Source organism: Scleropages formosus, chromosome 1 (assembly GCF_900964775.1).
Source record: "Scleropages formosus chromosome 1, fSclFor1.1, whole genome shotgun sequence".
Classification (NCBI taxonomy): Eukaryota; Metazoa; Chordata; class Actinopteri; order Osteoglossiformes; family Osteoglossidae; genus Scleropages; species Scleropages formosus.
In genome coordinates, this window is record NC_041806.1 from 24,424,623 (window position 1) to 24,443,535 (window position 18,913).

The window sequence follows — 18,913 nt, forward strand, 5'->3', positions numbered from 1 at the left end:
TTCCTTTTTTGTCTCTGATTTACTTTGCAGATGCTTACAGTGACTCACCAACTCACCATCCCACCCACAGCATTATGGGACACTAGATGCAGTAAGTGGAACTACTGTGCAAACTCATAACAGAGGGCAAGAGTCACCTGATTGATGTATCCTGTCTGCTTCAGCACCACCCTTGGCAGAGGGTGCCTTTGGAAAGGTGGATAAGCCCATTTCTTGACTGGGCTTAATGTGTTCGGGACCACTTCTTTTTTCATGGCTCATGAATTGGATCCAGGCTAGCTGATTGTATCCAGGCCCATTGACTGGGTAAAGATCCATTGAGCGGGTCCTATCCGCTGTTCCCTTCTGGTGCAAGGCACTTTATCAGTTGACCTGTCAACACATGTTGCAGTGTATGTGATGGGAGCAATGTATGAATCCAGCACCTGCATATCAGGAATAGCTATGGGGTGAAGAAGGGAAGCTCTGGCCAAAAAATACCAAAAAGCCTAGAGTGGGTGCTGTAGGGAGTGAATTGTTTATGGGATCTCCTACTGTTGTCCATCACCTTCATAATTTAATCTCTACCACATCCCCCACTAACCTCATACACATTTTTTGACTAAACACTACTTTTCATTTCCCATATTAAAAATGTTTTTCTTTGTTTTTTGACTCGATATACATTTTGTCTGCGTTTTTTAGCTCTTCGGATGTGTACCTAAGCTTTGAAAAATACACGGCATCCATGTGGTTTAAAGCGTTTTGGTGCTACAGGTCTTTAGGACTTCCACAGAAGCAATGATATCTTAGCTCTCCCTGGCCGGACCTACCAACACCCTCATGTCACAGACACACAAATCAAATTTCCTCCTCCATTCCAGCTCATTAAAAACTAATTTGTCAGACAAGTGGACCTCCTCTGCACTTGAGTCCACCCAACACACACCTTTCTTCCTAATCTAGCTGGCTCCTGTCTGGATGAGCCAAAGTTCAAAGAATGTTGCATTCTCTCATGTCCCAATAGTTCCTAGTGTATGATCAGCAACCACAGAATTATCTTAAATTTAGAGAAAAGAGCATTGGGAAGGTAATTTTGGAAAAATTCGAACTAATTTGTGAGATTGTGTCTGGAACAGAAGAACAAACATTTTGAAAATTTGATGATTTTCTCCGACATTAAAGGGTCCTGTACAAATCTGTATTAGAAATTCCACTGCAATGAGGTGATAGATCATAGGCCATGACGCTTGTTGAAAGGACATGATGTTTGTACAGTGGTCTACCAAGCTTTCAGTCACTTGCAGTCTGTCCAGGCATGGAAGGTATCAGCAGTGAGACTGAAGTAAACATTCCACAAGGAGGTATTATTAATTATTCACATCACCCACTTTATGTAACATTAAGTTTGCTGAAACATATTATTAATTACGTGAGACAAAGCATTCCCTGTCAGTGACATCTTTGCATATTTCCTCAACTTGAAGCTACCAGGTTGGATCCTGTGAAGTCTTTCGATGACGTGGCACTTGCGTTAGACAGTTTGGTTTTTGACACTCTTTGACTGTTTATTTTGCTGATCCTTTTCTCAGTTCATGTAGCTGAAACATCCTCTTGCCACATGTTTCATGTTTGTATTAGCAAGTTGAAGGGACTGTTGGGTTCTCGAGTTTCCGTGGGAACCTTGACTTCCTCCCACTCGTACATCATGCTGGGTTCTGCTTGGAATTCTGTGTTAGCAATTCGTCACCTAGTCTGTCATCTTTGAACATTTTGGCATGTGTTACATTTTCAAGGACACCTTGGGCTTTGGTGGACAGTTTAAAGGTACTTTTCCGTTGATAGGTAAAACAGTGGATTATATTTACCACTGTGAGCATTAGTTGGAGTGCCATATTGTAAAAATACCAAAAATGATAATAAACATAATAAAAATGGCTCAGATAAAAGGATCACCCCACAGCTCATTTCTTGTTCCTCCGGATTTACAGGATTGTGTTTTGTACTGTCAGAAGAAGGATCTCCTTTTTTCTTCATTAGTGAGGACATGTATTACATCTCCTCCCCTTTGACATGACTGGCATCATGGAGACCACCTAATATGCACATTCCTGCAATGAACGCTCCCACACGCTGTGACTTTGCCCTGGGAGTTCAAAGACAGAGTTAGACAGCAGTGTAATGAAAAATTCTTTATATTATCTACACCACAGATCCAATATAACGTGCATATATTGGGTTTGCGGCGTATTAAATTTTCAGATGTACGTACGTACGGTGATTCTTTCAAGGTTATTTACACACTGTTAACATAATTTATTTTTTAAAAGAATTCCAAAATAGGTCAAGAAACATTGCTGCTGTCTGTTATTTATAAACACTACACCAAAAGCTTTAAAACTATCAGCTCAGATGGCTGTTGCTGATTTTTGGTCTATGGGGCAAAATAAAGTGACTTTCCTGTTTTGGTGCTGATATAGTTTTCTCAGTACCATTGCATTATTTTGATTTATTTTCTCTTTTTGCCTCATAGGTTTGTACCCATGAAGGTGCTTTCTCACCACACAGCATTGGCTGTGATTTGAAGTTGCTTGATGGGTGTCAGTAGTGACCTAACAGAAGTGCTTTACCACGGTGTCTGGTTCGTAGTGTGCCCCAAAGGAATAAATCACTGTTTTGGGGAATGGATTAAAAGATGGATTCCTGTGCTTTCAGCCCATTCTCAGCATCATGGAATATACTTCCCCCTCAAAACTCTATGCTAATGAACAAGTTAAACAGGACCAAATGTGGAAGTGACACTTTTCCAACTTTTTGATGATTGCCGAAATTCTGTTTTAATTGATTGCTGCCGACCAGTTTGGTCTGAAGATCAGGAAGGAACTCCTTTGTTAAAGCACAGCCTTTCTTGGTCGTTTGACAGCATGTTCCCAGCAGGACCATTTACAAATTCTGTATGGTAACCTGACGGAGTCCTTCCCCAGTCTATGGCTAGCCAGCAGACTGCCGTACAGTCATCATCTTTCTCACAAATTGTGTGCAGGCCTCAACTGAGAATAAACACAAAAAGAAGGCAAAAGGCCATTGATCTTCTCCTGGCGATGCTGCAGTGCTCTTGATGAGTGTGTCTGGTGTCACACCTTGTCTGCACAGGCAGTAAGATGTTGAGACGGTAGCGCAGCCTCTAGCTCTTTGATGGCGTAAATATTAAACTTTTCAACTTCCAGTCAACAGCATACAATTACAAGCACAGGCGTAGCAGGGGGGTGTATAGTGATAGACTGTCGAGTACAGTGTATGTACTTTCTCTAGATGCGCCATTTTTGAGCACAAAGCCATTAAGGACTGAAAGCTGAACTGCATCTGAGCTTATTAGCATTGTTTTATCGCATTTTAATCCAGTATGCTGTGTCCTTTATTGTTCCATAAGCTTTCTTCCAGTGGGAATTCCCAATCATACCCACCCCCAGATATTGTTTCTCTTCATCCTTACCCTGCAGGTAGAGTATCTAATGGAGAAACCTTTAGTGAACAAAAAAAGGAAAACAGGGCTGGATTGGCAACAGCTACAGGATAGAGTACAATAGAGAGGCCTCAGTATGAAATAACCATTAACCACTAACACCGGTTTTGGTAATCTTCCTGACATTTTTGTTCATTGTATCACCGGTTTAACAACTTTTTTTTTCCATTGCTCCCAAAGCACTGCTGGGAAAGCAAAATGAACCTATTCAAATTCTGCAGGAGGAATTCAGCATACAGTCATATTGCATGTATGTCAAGTCATGCCCCAATAATAAAGTGATTGCAGCGTTACAGTTGAAAATAATCACAATAAATTGGACTTTAGTGCATTTTGCGGCATTGTTTTTTTTCCTCAGGACACTGACAACCCGCGGACGCTGACGCTGTTTGTGTGCCTTGTGTTTTGTATCATATGCGATTCAGAACAAGGCAATTATGATTTTAACTCTTTTTCCATCCCAGAAAAAGACTTTTTTGTGGAATAAATACAGAAAAAGAGTCTGATTATGGATATAAGTCTTGAAGGAAATCACCATCCCCCCTCCCCAGCATTCCATTGGGAGAATTGCCTTTTGTGTATAAGAGATACAGAAGCATGAAACGACTTATCTTAGAACAAAAAGGCTTCTTCATGGTCCGGGTATGGGGTTCAATGTAACGCTTTGTGAGCTTTGTGTCTCTCTACCAGTGAACATTTTTATGATTCCTATGCCTTACATTTCTGAAAGGCTTCACATGCGGAGACACAAGCTGGGTCAGTGTCCCAGAACTGTTTAAAGTATCCGGGTTGGTGATGCAGCCACATTATATGCAGTGCCCCCTAATGACAAACAGCAAGGGTGGTTTAATCGCTTATCGGTAATGTCAACAAGCAGACCCATTCCAGAACTGTCTAAAAGCTTCCAAGAGTCAAAACAGGCAGGCTTCTTTAATTGGGTTTCTGAGCTAGTCTTTCCGTATCTGCGTTTGATGTGGTATTACCGCAGCGATAGCAGTAGTCATGTATTGTTATCTGAAATCATAGATGGGACAGCTGGTTGTGTAGTGCTTAGAGCCAGTGCCTTTGGACCCAAAGGGTACATGTTCAGATCCTGGCTGTATTACCCTTGAGCAAGGTACTTACCCTAAAATTACTCCCATAAAAACTACCTCGCTATTTAAATGGGTAAATAATTGTAAGTTGCTTTGGAGAAAAGTGCCAGCTAAATGTAGAGCATAGAGTTTAGCTGAACAGACATTCAGTGTAGACTCTTCCTGTTGTTTCTCTCTGGTACAGTGGTGGTTTACATTTTGTTTGGTCTTCGACTGTCATCATCCATGTGTTTATTTCCACAACAGAAGACAAATTTCCATGGAGCGTAACCCCTTCTTCAGACATTTGCTGGAGGGGACAAAGTGGAGGAAACACAAGCTTTGAGCATTCATGTGCTGTTCAGTGAACTGTGAAAGAGCTGTTTGTCCGCTGTAAATAACAAAGCACAATTAATGAGTGCCTGACCAAGTTATGATTTAGGTTTTTTTGTATTTCGTTCTGCTGTTTATATGTTTAAGAAGTTGGCAGGACAGCATAGTTAATGGCAGCACAAGGACTTTATTTTATACAGGGTATTAATGAATCTAATTTAATTTTTATGATCTTTACACAGTCAAAATGCAGAAATACTTCATTCACAGGCTTAATTCACTGTTCAGAATATGTCGATCATCTTTTGAATGGATTTTTCTCATTATGTCATTCTTTTGAGTCTTGACTTCATCCGTGGAGGATCAGTTCTTAATGAAAATTTCGACTTTGAAAGCTACTCTAAAAGGCAGAAATAAACGAAGTGAAACTGGTAATGGGAACGCTACATAACAGAGGGCATATGGTTACTTCCAAAACAGCGAATACACAGGATATGGGGGAGAGCATGAGACTGGAACACGTCAACGCAAGCAGTGTGGTGACAGGTGCTGTCCCAACAGGTGCTATGTCAATGGGATGTGGAATGACAGCAGGTTTTATACAGGAAGGTTCTACCACGTCACATCAAGCCAGAGATCAGCAGGTGCTAGCCTAGGAAAGGTGCCAAGGAGACGATATAGTCATGGGTGTTCTGATGGTGTTCTAAGAATGTTCTAAAGTGATCTAATGAGATGTCCTCCGCTCTTGTTCCCAAGGGCGGTAAGAAGTACAGCGGACCATGTGGAGGCAGAGACTGCAGCGGAGGTTGTCAATGTTTCCCAGAGAAGGGTGCAAGGGTAAGTCACACTACTTTCTTTCCAGAGTTTAGAGGGTCAAAGGACAAAACTCATTGTGGCACCACAATAAACCAAGCGCTGTCCTGCACATGTACCCTTTGCCTCCAGCTCCCTCTCAGGTTGGTTTCAGTTTAATGACAGAAAAAGTTTACTTTCTATATATGTCCATACACGTCCTTGGTTGTTATGTTCTTACTCTCCTCAAACAGCACAGTTGAAAGTAGTTGAAGCCCTTAGCCGATGAGACTAAAATAAAACAAAACACAGAGAGCAGACTAAACATTTTCTGCTTAATGAATTATTAGCTGGGGGTGACTGACCTGGGAAACTTTCTGCGCTCAATGTGTCTGCCAGAAACCTCTGGATATAGAAGTCCCAAAGGTGTATCACGTATTAGTCCAGATTTAGTCTGATTAGCAGTGGCATTTGAGGAAGCATGTTTTGTTTTTTGGTGTCTCTGCCCATAAATATCACGCAGGTTTGAGGAAACCACTGGGACAGCAGTGGGAGGAAACGCATTCTTTTGAGTCTGTGACAATGCTGGTGCCCTGTATGTGTCGTTGGAGACGTCATTTGCGCTCAAATGAGTGCCATTGTTCTGCAGAACCTTGTTCTGGTGCCAAGATAGTTAAGGTCTGGCAGATATTTGTGTTCATTAAAACAGGAAGAAAAAATGTTTACTTTTGCTCTTAGCTTCAGTTTCACTGTTGCTTTAATGCAGGGCTGTCAAGATCTTGAGCAAGGTGTATTTCCACAGATATCGAGTTCCTAGGAGGCCCCAGTTCAGTGGAAAAGGCTGTCGATGACCCCTACCGATACAGTACTCTCCATAACAAGGGCTGAGGCCTATGTGGCCAGCCCAAGGAGGCATTGTTAGTTAAGTCCTCTGAGGTTTGAGGGACCCCCCTCACCCTCTCAGTGGGAGGTGAGTCCCCTCGATGAAGGAAGGGTCCTGACGGAACAGTCTAAGTCTATGCGATTAACAATGAGACAACGGGGGCCTTCAGCAGTGCACTGAACTGACCTTGTCTTTCAAAATGAAAGAAACTGATTTTTTACCTTTAAATATAGGTAAATATATAACTCCTAGATGTTTTTTTTTTCCTTTTTAAAGCAGTAGGCTTCCTTTTTTCTTATCACCTTGCAGTGCATGTTGCAAGTCTTCCTGCTGTTACATTTCTGTTTATTTCTCCCATTCCAAGCCAAACCCACATCCACTTATGTTTGGGTAATGTGGAAGACTTGTTCATGGGTCAGGTGGGGGAAGAGGAAGGCCTGCTGGCTATTCTGGTTCTGCAGTGGTTTTTCTCATTACTGCAGAGGGCTAGCACTCCTGACCAGGGACACTGCAACAAAAGGGTCGTGTTTGTCATGTAAGTAAACAGGGACACCGAACGAAACAGTTATTTAGTCTGGAGGGCAGGCTATGTTTGGGTGAATGACTGGGCAGGGTCTTGTTGGTACCGATTATGGTTGTTGGGCACGGGCTTTGCGTTCAGAAGGCATGTCTGCATCGCACACATTTCCACAGTGCTATGCAACAGATTGAAGCCATTTTTATGATCAACGGAGGTTGTTACATTAATAGACAAATGTGCTAATATACAGCATAACCATATACACTGCATATGGTGCGTAATGTATCAATAAAATTATATGGTTTCTGCCTAACTAACCTTAGAATCCGGTGGTTGACAGTGTCGAATGCTGCAGACAGATCGAGGAGGATGAGGACCGAGGAAAGGGAGGCGGCTCTAGCCAACTAGAGAGCATCAGACACTGCCAGAAGCACTGTCTCTGTGGAGTGAATAACTTTGAAACCAGATTGATATCCATTGAGGAGATGGTTCCGGGTGAGGAATTCAGATAGTTAATCAGAGGCCGTCCGCTCTGGAGTTTTAGACAGGCAGGAGAGGAGGGAGACCGGTCTGTAGTTTTGGACTGAGTTAGGATCCAGGGAGGGTTTCTTTAAAAGAGGTGAAATGAGAGCAGTTTTGAAGGCAGATGGGAAGCAGCCAGAGGAGAGCGAGGAGTTGATAATCTTAGAGATGAAGGTAGAGAGTTGCGGGGAGATGTTCTGTAGCGACGATGGGATCGGATCAGGTGAGCAGGTGGTGGCTCTGTGTGATATCAGGAGGTCTGAGATTTCAGATTCAGAGAGTGGCTTGAATTTTGAGAGCATGACTTCGCAGGGAGGTCCAGCATGAACCGAGCATTGTGATGCTGACAAATTGTCCGTGATTACGTTGACTTTGTCTCTGAAAAACAAAGCAAAGTCATCAGCAGTGAGGGAAGAAGGAGAAGGGGGCGGCAAAAGACACAGAAGGGATGAGAAGGTGGCAAAGAGTCTGTGTGGTTTTTTTAGTTACAGACTGTATTTTGTTGTGGAAGAAGGTTGTTTTAGATGAGGAGACAGCAGAGTGAAAAGTAGCTAAGAGTTGCTTGTAGACATCCAGGTCCATGCGAGTCTTGGATTTTTGCCATCTTTGCTCTGCAGCCCGAAATTTTGTTGTGTTAGCACGTAACATATCAGTCAGCCATGGGGTGATACTGGAGCATACTGGTCTGGAAGACAGTGGACAGAGAGAGTCCAGAGAGGAAGACAGGGCAGAGAGGAAAATGTTAGTAGCATTGCCTGTTGATAGATCTGAGAATTGTGCTGCAAAAGGGAGAGCGGACAGTGTGGCAGAGGCAAGGCAGGAAGGCAAGGAGATTTTAAGCTGCGGCGGAAGGTAACAATGGATGTATAAAAGGTGAGGGATTAGTGGTGAGGCATGGTTGAAAGGAGATGAAGAAGTGATCAATGACATGAAGTGGAGTAACAAAGAGGACAAGACAGCCACAGTTACAGGAAAAGACAAGGTTAAGGCAATTGCCTGCTTTGTGAGTAGCAGGGGACTGGGACAGGGAGAGATCAGAGGACTGTAGGAGCGACAGAAGGCCGCTTGCATGAATGTCGTCGACATGCAGGTTGAAGTCACCTGGGAGAGAGCTCAACAAAATGTCGAGGTCATCCAGAAAGCGGCCGGGAGGGCTGGGGAGCGGTACAGAACAACCACAACAAGAGTGATTGGGGCAGTGATAGAGACAACATGCAATTCAGAGGAGAGGTCATGCAACTGGAGAGGGAGAACAGAATATTCCCAACAGGGAGAGATGAGCAGGCCTGTGCCTCCACCTCTGCCAGAGAGGCAGGGGGTGTGGGAGAAAGAGTAGTTAGTGGAGAGGGCTGCGGGTGTGGCTGTGTTGTTTGGGGTAATCCAGGTTTAAGTTAGGGCCAGGAGGTCCAGTGAGAGATGGGAGGCATACGCAGGTATGAAGTCAGCCTTTCTCATCACAGACTGGCAGTTCCAGAGTCCCATGCAGAAACTAAAGCAGGATGGAGGGTTTGACAGACGTGGATAAACCAGGTTACTGTAGCAGCGGGAGCGTCATGGTCTCGAGTGATGGCATCATCGCACAGTTCAGTTGCCGTAGACAACTTTGATGTTCGACATGTTTGACACAAATCTCTCGTTGAACACAATGATGGTGGCCTCCCTCGGTGGACTCCCACAGGTAGACTCCCTTGTCTTTACACCCCGAGTCTTCGCACCAAGAGGCTGCCGCAACCACGGCCACTATGGGTCACCAGCTGCTATATAAACCAGGCGAATTCCTGGCAGCTGAGTTTCCTAATTGAAATCAAAACTACTCCAACAGTGGTAACCAAAAATATTATCAAATAATATTGATTAAATTGGATAGCAAATCAGGTTTTAAACAATCCATCTGCTTCTCTACCACTAAACATCTTTTCATTGCCTTTCGTTGCAGTTTTATTGCCTTTGTCTTAAATTCCTTCTCAGATATCAGCCAGCAGTAATGGGAGTGTGCCTCAAGCAGTAAAGGGAACATAGGCTGTTGATAACTCCTGAATTTAAACCAGTCATGATCACTTTCTGGAAGAGTCAAAAGCGGCATGATTTTGATGTTTCCAAATCTAATTGGCTCATTTAAAACCACAAAGGCATCAAAAATGAAAATAACAAAAATATATTTTGGTCTTAAGTGTAAGATAAAATGCTTTGGTGGCCAGACATATGCCAAGTATAAGCAGTGAAATTTTTGGAAAAAGTGGGAGAAGAGAAATAGCATGGGCAGTCTGCCTTAATCCAAGATAAACATGGAGAAACCTGACTGCTTCCCAGGGCTCCGCTGCTATGTGATTGGACTTTAAGCATTCTCATGAACGCTGCACTGTGTTTCATTGGTGAAGCTCTGGTATAGTCCCCTAAACCATAGTGGGCGAAGTGTCTAGGGGATCTTCAGCTCTCTCATGTCAGGGAGAGGCAGGATCCAATCACGATGGCTGGAACAGCTGTGAGGACCCAACATGGCTCATATGAAAGAGTAACAGACCATGACCATCTTTTTTCTGCTTTTTACCATCATTGTTTAATATGAATGACTGCAGAATACAGGACCTGTCCCTTATTTCAGTGCCAGCAAAGTCCACTTATTGGCTCCTGTCTTCTGGAAAGTGTGATGTTCTCTGGAATGCAGAGTTGCAAAATTTCCCATCTCAAAATATAAAACGGGACCACCCTCTCCCCTCCAAAACAAGGCTCCGCCTTTGTGCAGACACGAGAGACCCCGGTGACACATCCGTCTGTGACTGGAACCCCCTGGGAAAAGCCCTTGAGCCAGTTTGGACAGGAAGTAGTGTGGGAGGCCTGCCATGAGGGAAAGCCATTGCTCCTGATTTAGGGAACACTGCTGTTTGGTGGGATCACATCACAGCATTTATGCAGATGTTAGTCCCTAGGGGTGATGGAGGTATGGGCGGGGGTGGAATGTATAAATATTCCTGAGAAAGGATGTTTTCATGACATGAAAACAAATTTCCAGTGCCATGACGAACATCAGTACGCTACGCCAAAGGACTTGAAATGTCATAGAAGAACATAAGGAGCTCTTTCCTTTGTGTGGAGCCATCACACTGTTCGGGACTGATGCTGTAGTCACTACACCTTTGTGTATCTTTCAACCATTCCCTCCCTGTTCTCCTTGAGTGCTGGAAGAAATGTTTAAGACACGCCTTGATCTCTGGCATCCTCCTTTATTACTTCTTGGGCAGAATTTTGGGCCCTCGCGGTTCTGATTCGGGTTCACAGGGCTTGTTGATTGGTGCAAAGTGACTTGCATTGTGGGATATTTGCTTTTTGGAGTGTTGGTTGCTTTGAATAGTATTTCACTGGTAAATGTCTATCAAGTTGAGAACCCTTTATGCTCAGACAGATGCAGCTAGTGTTATTTGCTGGAGGTAAAATGTAGAAATTCTGAAAACCTTTGTTGTGTGGTACCAATGAGCGAAAAGCACGAGATCAGCTGGGTGGGAAGAAAATCTTAGGATTAGGGTGTTGTCTGTGCCCTTGCTGTGTCTTCACATCTGTGGCATCTTGGTGAAAAACCCATCCAACTGTTTGTTATGATAGACTGAAGATGGAAGAAATAGAAAGCTTGTCTGAGGCATTAAAAAAGAAACAGCTTCTATCAAAAATGCAAGGAATTGCAAGCTCGAACGCATTAAATTTCTGCTTTAAAACACATTGTGTACATTCAAACATGCAATCTTTAAGTCCAGCACCCTAGCTCTATCCACTACACTACCAGCTATCCCCATGTGAACAGGTAAGATGGGTTGTGTCGTGCACTATGAGAGCTTGCTTCATGGTGAATAAGCAGGAAAGATTCTCTTCATTTTGTAGCTAAATGAGCATTCTAATTCCCTAACCATTCATAACACTGTAATTCCCATTCCGTAATAAATAAAATCAGCTTCCACTCCTCTGTTTTGTCTCCAGTTTCTGCCCTGCAATGCCTCGGACGCAGACCTTGCTCCAAGACCCCGTGCCTCAAAGTCACAAGTTTTACCATTTTTAGCAAATGAAATCTTCAGCCTTGCCAGGTTTTTTGAGATGTTGAAAAGAAAAGTTCCTGTCATCCTCCTAAGAAATAAACCGTCAAACTGGAAAAGGTCTATCCAACGTCCGCCTGTTTGGACATAATATATACAGCAGCATAGCAGCAAGGCTATGCTAAGAGTAGCGTAGCAACAAGGCTCACATTGTTAGCGCATGTTACACAGGCATCGTCGGAGCATAGTGTGCAAGCAGACCAGGGCTTCTCACTGGCTGGATTGACCAGCAGCCACCATTAACTGCCTGCAGGTCATTATGAACTTTAAAAAGTTCTTTGTTCACTGGCTGTGATCACAGGGCCGGGTTTAGCAAGGAGACTTTGTCAAGGGGTCAGCCTCCGACTGATGGGATTAGAGATAGATTTGAGAAAGGAGGTTGTCACAAAGCGATCATGCCATGTGACCTTAAACATTTCTATTGGATCAAGAAGCTAAGCAGGTCCGCTTCCGTCATAGATAGTGGAGGCTTTTGCTTCGGGAGGTGCGGTCACCAGGAAAGAACGAACACCAGAGGGGTCCAGGAACATGAGCGTGACACAGGATGCCTTTATTTAACTTGAACTAACAATCTTTTAGCCAAAAAATTTGTCCCATCACCATCCAGCTGCCCGATCCTTCAGCATAGTGCAGCACAGCCCCACCTGCTGCGCAAGCAGCGGAACTCCCAGGACGACCCTGCGCCATATAGAGCCTTTTTATGATGCAGCACAATGAAGTATGTTTATGCTGAGGGCCAGGAGAAATGGGTTCAGAACCCTGTCTGGGCTGACTAGTTTAAAATGGCATGAGCTGCTTCTTTTCCCATCTCACATTTAGCGTGTTGCTGACTCGCAAACACTACACTCATATGCATCCTTCGATTTGGTTTCATGCCAAAACAATTATCCTATAAATATTATAGGTTATTTATATATTCATCTTGCTGCTATCCTTTAAAAAGGACTCTCTTAACAGTTCCTCCTTCAGATGGTAAGATTTACTTAACCATCTTTTCGGTCGATGCCAATAAACCTTCATTTCGACAGGATTTTGCAAGGTCACTGTGCTCAGTGGCGAGCAATTTTTTTTTTTTTACTCTGTTTATTCCAAAACACAGTGTCTTCAAAATGAGCTCCCCTTTTATCACTTGCTGCCCTTTCACAGTTTGTGGGAGAGATTGTGAGCAACTTTGTTTAGACTTAAGCATCTGTTCCCCTTAAGTAACTAATCTATATCGACTCAAGGCTCTTTTCAGGAGCTTTCTTATAACCTTGATCTCTTGTACCATTTCACACCTTATGAAAGTCATTATAACTTGATATTATTTCTATTTTTTCATTCTTTTATGTATCTTTCTGACTTCAGTCGACAGCTGTTCCCTTTTTAGCACTGAGCATGAGGAGAATATCTGTCAGATATCTCCTGCTTGCCTGGTTGCCCTTTGGGTTGCTAATAGTTGACATTTCCAAGAATGGCCCACTTAGTTCATTCCCACCAGACCAGGTTGTGAAATTCCTCTCCACACTCAATTCCATGGCTGCTTTGCCACAGTCTAAGAATGCGAGCAACAGCTGCATCGGAGTGGGCAGATCAGTGTGAGAACCCAAAGTTCTCGCTCAAGTTCTTACGGGACCTTTCCAGATTAACCTGCAAAGCAAACCGGCATGAAATAAGACTTGTTGGACTCTGTTCATCACATTTGTTTGGGTTATGAGGCCAAGGCTCACGTCCGGGTTGTTCAGAGGGAGAACTTTGCAGTCCATCGACATTTACGACGCGGTGGATTTGATTTCAGACCACAGGTTGCCATCAGTCTTTGTTTTTTTTTTTTTTAAATAGGACTCCACTAATACCGTGACTGTAGCGTTACATTAGAAAGGCTTGTCTAATCAGACACAGTTTACGCGGCGTTACTGTGATTTATTATTCAATTCGCTTGGTGAGCTCAAAAGCACAGCTGCACGTAACAGGATCTGAGGATGGAGAGGTTCAAGTGCGCTGATCCAGAATGTTCATCTGTGCTGTCGTTTCATGTCAAGCATACGGCGTACCGGATTACTGCATTTGATTTATTTTCTGCATTCCGGTGGCCCTGTATGTCACACATTTTACTGATTGTTTTGTATGAAATTTCACTGCTAAATTAATCATACGTGTGTGAAATACATGTTACACATTGGCCCGAATCGTCCTCTGACCTGGCTTCCAGTGTGCACATTTTCCTGAGGGCCAACATAGGAATGGTGACAGTTCTCCAGGGTTTTTCGAGGATGTAACCGACAATACGGTAACAATGGAAGCCATTACTGCAACAATAGCTGTTAATGCTCTGCACTCTGGTTCCCACACTCCTCGATCAGGGTCTCCTTCTACAATGCTGGGTCACGGGGTGCGCTCTGCAGATGGACCTTCAGCTCCCTGTCTCTCAAACCCTACGTGCAGCAGCTCCAGCACACGGCTCCTCTCGGCCCACCCTCCGGTATTTACACTTGCTTCCCTTTTAACAGTAATGGGAAAGGAACGTGGGGTGGTTTCCGCAGACATGTTTAATCTTCGCTCTGCAAAATCACGTTTCTCCGGGAGACACTGCACGTGCCTTCTCTAGATGACCCCGAAGAAGGAGGAAATGCTTAATGTCTGGACTCTTTCTAAACATATTTAACATAGTAGGCAAACATGTAGTGTGTCTGTTTATGAGACTGAGAGGAGTTGAGTGTTGACAGTGTGTTTTGGCTGTTCACCACTTCCGGTGGAGAAAACCAAGAGGCAGACATAAATTTACATTTTAGTGTGGAATGACCTACAGATTTCGTGCTCATTGTTAGGGTTAGGGTTAGAATTAGGGTTTGGGTTAGGGTTAGGGTTGTCTACCCACCAGAGTGCTCTGTCTGGCCAAGCCCCCTGTCTGCTCGCTGGGCACCTGCAAGGGTGACACACAGGACAAACAAGGATGAAAAACACGCCGCATTCGTCCGTCTGTCTGCACTCAGTGTGCCTGTGACAGATCTCTCGCAAAGCAAGAGACCCCAATGTTTCTGCTTGTCTTCAACGATCACATCTAAGCGCAAGCACACAGTAAGAGCAGTGTGATCTGAAGTTCTACACCACGAGACGTCTGTTTAGCTCATGCTTTTCTCAAAGGATACTTATGGTGTTAAACTACCGACAATTATTGACTCATTTATACAGCTGAGTAATTTTAATTGGAGCAATTTAGGAGAAGCACCTTGCTCAAGGGTATTACAGCTGGAGATGGGATTCAGATCTGCAACCTTTTGAGTCCAAAGGCAGTAGCTCTAAGTACTATGCTTCCAGCTGTCCTGTTTACACAGAACTGTTGTGTCTCAGGGATTTTGCTGCACACTTCACCCCAGGCAGCTCTGGGTCCATGACTTATGAACAGAATTCCTTCTCATAACCATATCTGGATCTTCTTTGCAGACTCGGTGAAGTCTATGTGCTGTCTATACATTAAGCAGTTGAAGAAGGCTCACTAGATGGCCAACACTATCCATGCGTTTATGTTTGTGAGATATGTTTACATATCTACATGTGCCATCATTCACTCTTAAGTCCTGTTTTATATCCAAGTTGCTTTCCGTTACATTCTGTAAGGACATTTTTCTCGGCTCGTCCTCAAAGTCAGACAACCACACAAAGCAACAGTAATCTTCTCCTTGCCCAGATCAATATCTAGCTCAGGCTGTTTGGGAATAATACACAGATGTTTATGTGCTGCGATGTGAACGTCCCAGAGTCCTGCCCATTTCTGTACCACGGTTGCAGTCGCTGCTCTGGGGGGGAAAATGAGGGCTAAGTCCAGATGCCAGGAGGGATGTTGACATGAAGACAGCGAGTCCAAGAAAAACAACGGACTCGCAAAGTGCTGCATGTAATCAGCATTCTGATAATAGAGAAGAAGCAGAGGGCTGAAGGCTGAAAAAACCGTCAAGGAGTTAAACTAGGATTCAACACGTTGTTTCTCGAACTGGAACAAAGATCAGTACATGTCAGGATAGACTGGAAAAGTACATTTGAGAGCTAAGAGCGGGAGCTGTTTAGTGGTTAGATTGGTGTTCACAAAGATTAGATTGTCTCAGAAGGGCAGAGGGGCTGAGAAATGACAGCAGAAACCAAAGGTGACCATGGCTGTGGGGTTCAGAGGGAGGTGGATGGTCTTGTATCAGTGACATCAGACTGTGTACCACCATGTTTTTGCTCCACCTTCCTGCTCAGGTTCCCTGTCTCATCATCCAGTCCAAACCAGTAGAAATGGTAAACCGATTGTAGAAATGGTGGCAACAAAAGGCCCCTCAGTGTGGGATTTGGCTCTGAGGTGTTAGCTACATGTGCAGGTGCCTTAAGAACATGGCCCATATTTGTGTGCTGCTGTTCCTAGGGAGGGGGGTGCAGTGTGCAGTGGTGCAGTGGGTTGGACCAGGTCCTGCTCTCCAGTGGGTCTGGGGTTCGAGTCCTGCTTGGGGTGCCTTGCGACAGACTGGCGTCCTGTCCTGGGTGTGTCCCCTCCAGCCTTACGCCCTGTGTTGCCTGGTTAGGCTCTGGCTCCCCGCGACCCCGAATGGGACAAGCGGTTCAGAAATGTGTGTGTTTCTAGGGAGGCGGATTAGACCCAGACTAAGTACAGCATCCCCGGGTCCTTCTGGGAGAGAGGTTAAATCAGCTGACCACTGAATAGCGAGGAAATAGCCAAGATGGATCATTAATAAATACTCAGGATTTTTTATTCCTATAATAAGCATAGTAAGCAATATAAATACCAGTTTAGATCCTGAAAGACATCGAAAACTTGCATTTAAAGTGATTTATATGCATACCCATGAGCCATGACTGACAACAAACAGCGTGGTACCAGTGCTGTGTTCATCAGTCAGAACAAGTGACCTGAACAATTATTTAGGGGAAGAAAATAGTCTAACACAGCCCCCCTGACCCCCAGGTCCAAAGTCTCCAGCGAAAGGTTTCCAGTGCCCTCTCCAGGGGGAAGAGAGGGGAACTTTCCCATTCCCTTCTCAGATTTGTAGGAATGGTCTGTGTCTGAAATGCTTGTTTTTGTTTATTTTACTTTATTTCTTTTTTCTGATCTGGTGAGCAGTTTGCACTGGAAGTTTTTTCTCATACTTCAGCAAATGGGTCGGGTCAAGTCCCGTCTGCAGGGACGCAATTTAAATTAAAATTAATTTTCCGCCTCTACCGTCCATTTTATGCCTTCCGAATCACTGGATTTTCAAGAACGTCAGAAATAGGCGGCTGCCCATAACAGGGAAGCCTAAAAAGGGCTAGAAGGATCCAGATCAGTACGCTACTGTGTGCACTGCATGTGTTAGTGCTGGGTAAAAGCTGAAGTGCGTCTCTTCCTGCTTATATATGCCCGTGGGTGTGTTTGCGTGCAAGTGTCTGTCCATGTGCACTGCTGGGCAGTCAGCACATATATACACGTCCGCGTGCTTCTGGCAGTCAGTGTGCGCGAGACCACAGCTTTCTGCGCATACACGGTATCGCTGTTTCGCCTGGCACACCTCTGGTGCTTGTCGAGTTGTCAGGGTGTTTACTGGCGCGGACGAAGCTCCTGCTCATATTTACCTTTTAAAGACAAACTGTCTGCCAGTCCTGAGTGGGGCAAGTGCCGTTAACCACACTCATTCCTGCTTCCCAAAAGAAGCAACTTCATAGCCCCCCCAAGACTGCCGACGTGCCAGAGCAGTGAGGTAACATTGTGGTAAATGTTGCCCGCTGACGTCCGTATGTCGTCGGTCTTTGCAAGCATCTGCACTGTTTACAGCAGCACACGGGACCTGAGTCACTCTCCGGCCTTAGACACGTGTCTGGCATTGGTCGAAATGCCGAAACTTATCAAAAAAAAACCATAAAACACTTCTGTAGCATGTGTCCTTTTCATCTGCCAGATTTTCCAAACTAGTTTTGCTTATTGTTCTTCATGTTGCACGTCACCGTCATCTAGGACATGTTGCCTCTCTGTCATCAACCAAGCAAAACGGTTTAGGGTTTATATGAATTCCAATGGAACATGCCGTAAACAGCATTATAATGGATTTTTATGGAAAAGGTCCAGGTTGAAAAAAAGTGATAGTTTGGTAGTAAAAACCCAAAAGCTTACTTATTTTCTCATTGACATGAGAACGGGGCAAAATGCACTTTCAGTTCCTGACAAACCCTGTTTTCTTCTTTCTTATCACATCGGCACGGCACATGTATCCATCCCAAGGCAGGTTGTCAAAGTCAGACTAGAGGCAATGGTCCTTGCTTTGGTGTGGTACTTACGCTTGGTTTGCTGATGCTCGTCTCTCGTGTGATCATCCATCCCATACTCTTAGTTTTCAGACTCTCTGTTTCAAGTTTCTCAAAACCTCTGGCTCAGAGAGAGTAGTTAATGATGGAGTATGCTTGAGAAAGAGCTATAAAATAGGGTTCTTTCATAGCAGGTCCCCAGTCTTAGAGATATTGTGCCCTCCTGGTAAGTTGGTGTAGACCTATAATAGCTCTTTAGGTTGGGACGGCAAGAAATACCATAGTGTTTCCATTGGCTCAAAGAGTTCTACAAATTCAAGTTGAGTCTGAGAGCAATGATTAGGAACATCTACCTTAATGGATCTCATTATGTATATGTATTTAGTCATATTAACTAATTTTTCTTATGGTCGTGTACAGTCCAGCATTAATTCAATGGGAGGAAGCTATGTTTCTCACACTGGAGATGAGCCCCAGATTTCCAGAATAACATCATCCAGGAGGTAATCCTGTCATCGGCACATCGCACCCCCCTCTGTTTCCTGCAGCTGTTCGAAATCCCGCCGCTGTGCAACATTGTGCTTTTGGGGGCTGATCTGCAGCTTTGGGGCTTTGGGGAGATTTAGCTCTAATGGGGGAACACGGTGCTCTGCCAAGAGGTCCCAGGGTATCCCTGCACACAGCTGTAGGAAAAACGTCAGAAGATCAAGGTCCCTGTCAACATCTCCTCTGCAAACAGTCAGGAACGTTATTCACTCCTGACCTTTAAGCTCTGACATCTGACCTCCAGTGCTTATAATCATCAAGTGTTCAGTCCCTACAGCCGTCGCCTCCCTTTATGCTTCAGACACCGAGCCTTCCTGGCAGAGTGTGAGAATGAGGCAAGGTACAAATGGGCTTGGCCAACTTCGATTTTGGGGGAATGAGCGTGGGTTCCCTCATTGCCGTGACAATCTGGTG

The 18,913-nt window shown here is 44.3% G+C and overlaps 1 protein-coding gene across 2 annotated transcripts in view; it reads left to right on the forward strand.

Annotated features, from left to right (window-relative positions):
* Positions 1–18,913, forward strand: part of col4a2 (collagen, type IV, alpha 2) — a 56,290-nt gene that overhangs the window by 9,981 nt on the left and 27,396 nt on the right. For both annotated transcript variants that reach the window (XM_018749987.2, XM_018749988.2), the window contains exon 4: positions 5,665–5,745. In XM_018749987.2, coding sequence (XP_018605503.2) covers positions 5,665–5,745 — 81 coding nt within the window. The remainder of the gene's footprint in view (positions 1–5,664; positions 5,746–18,913) is intronic.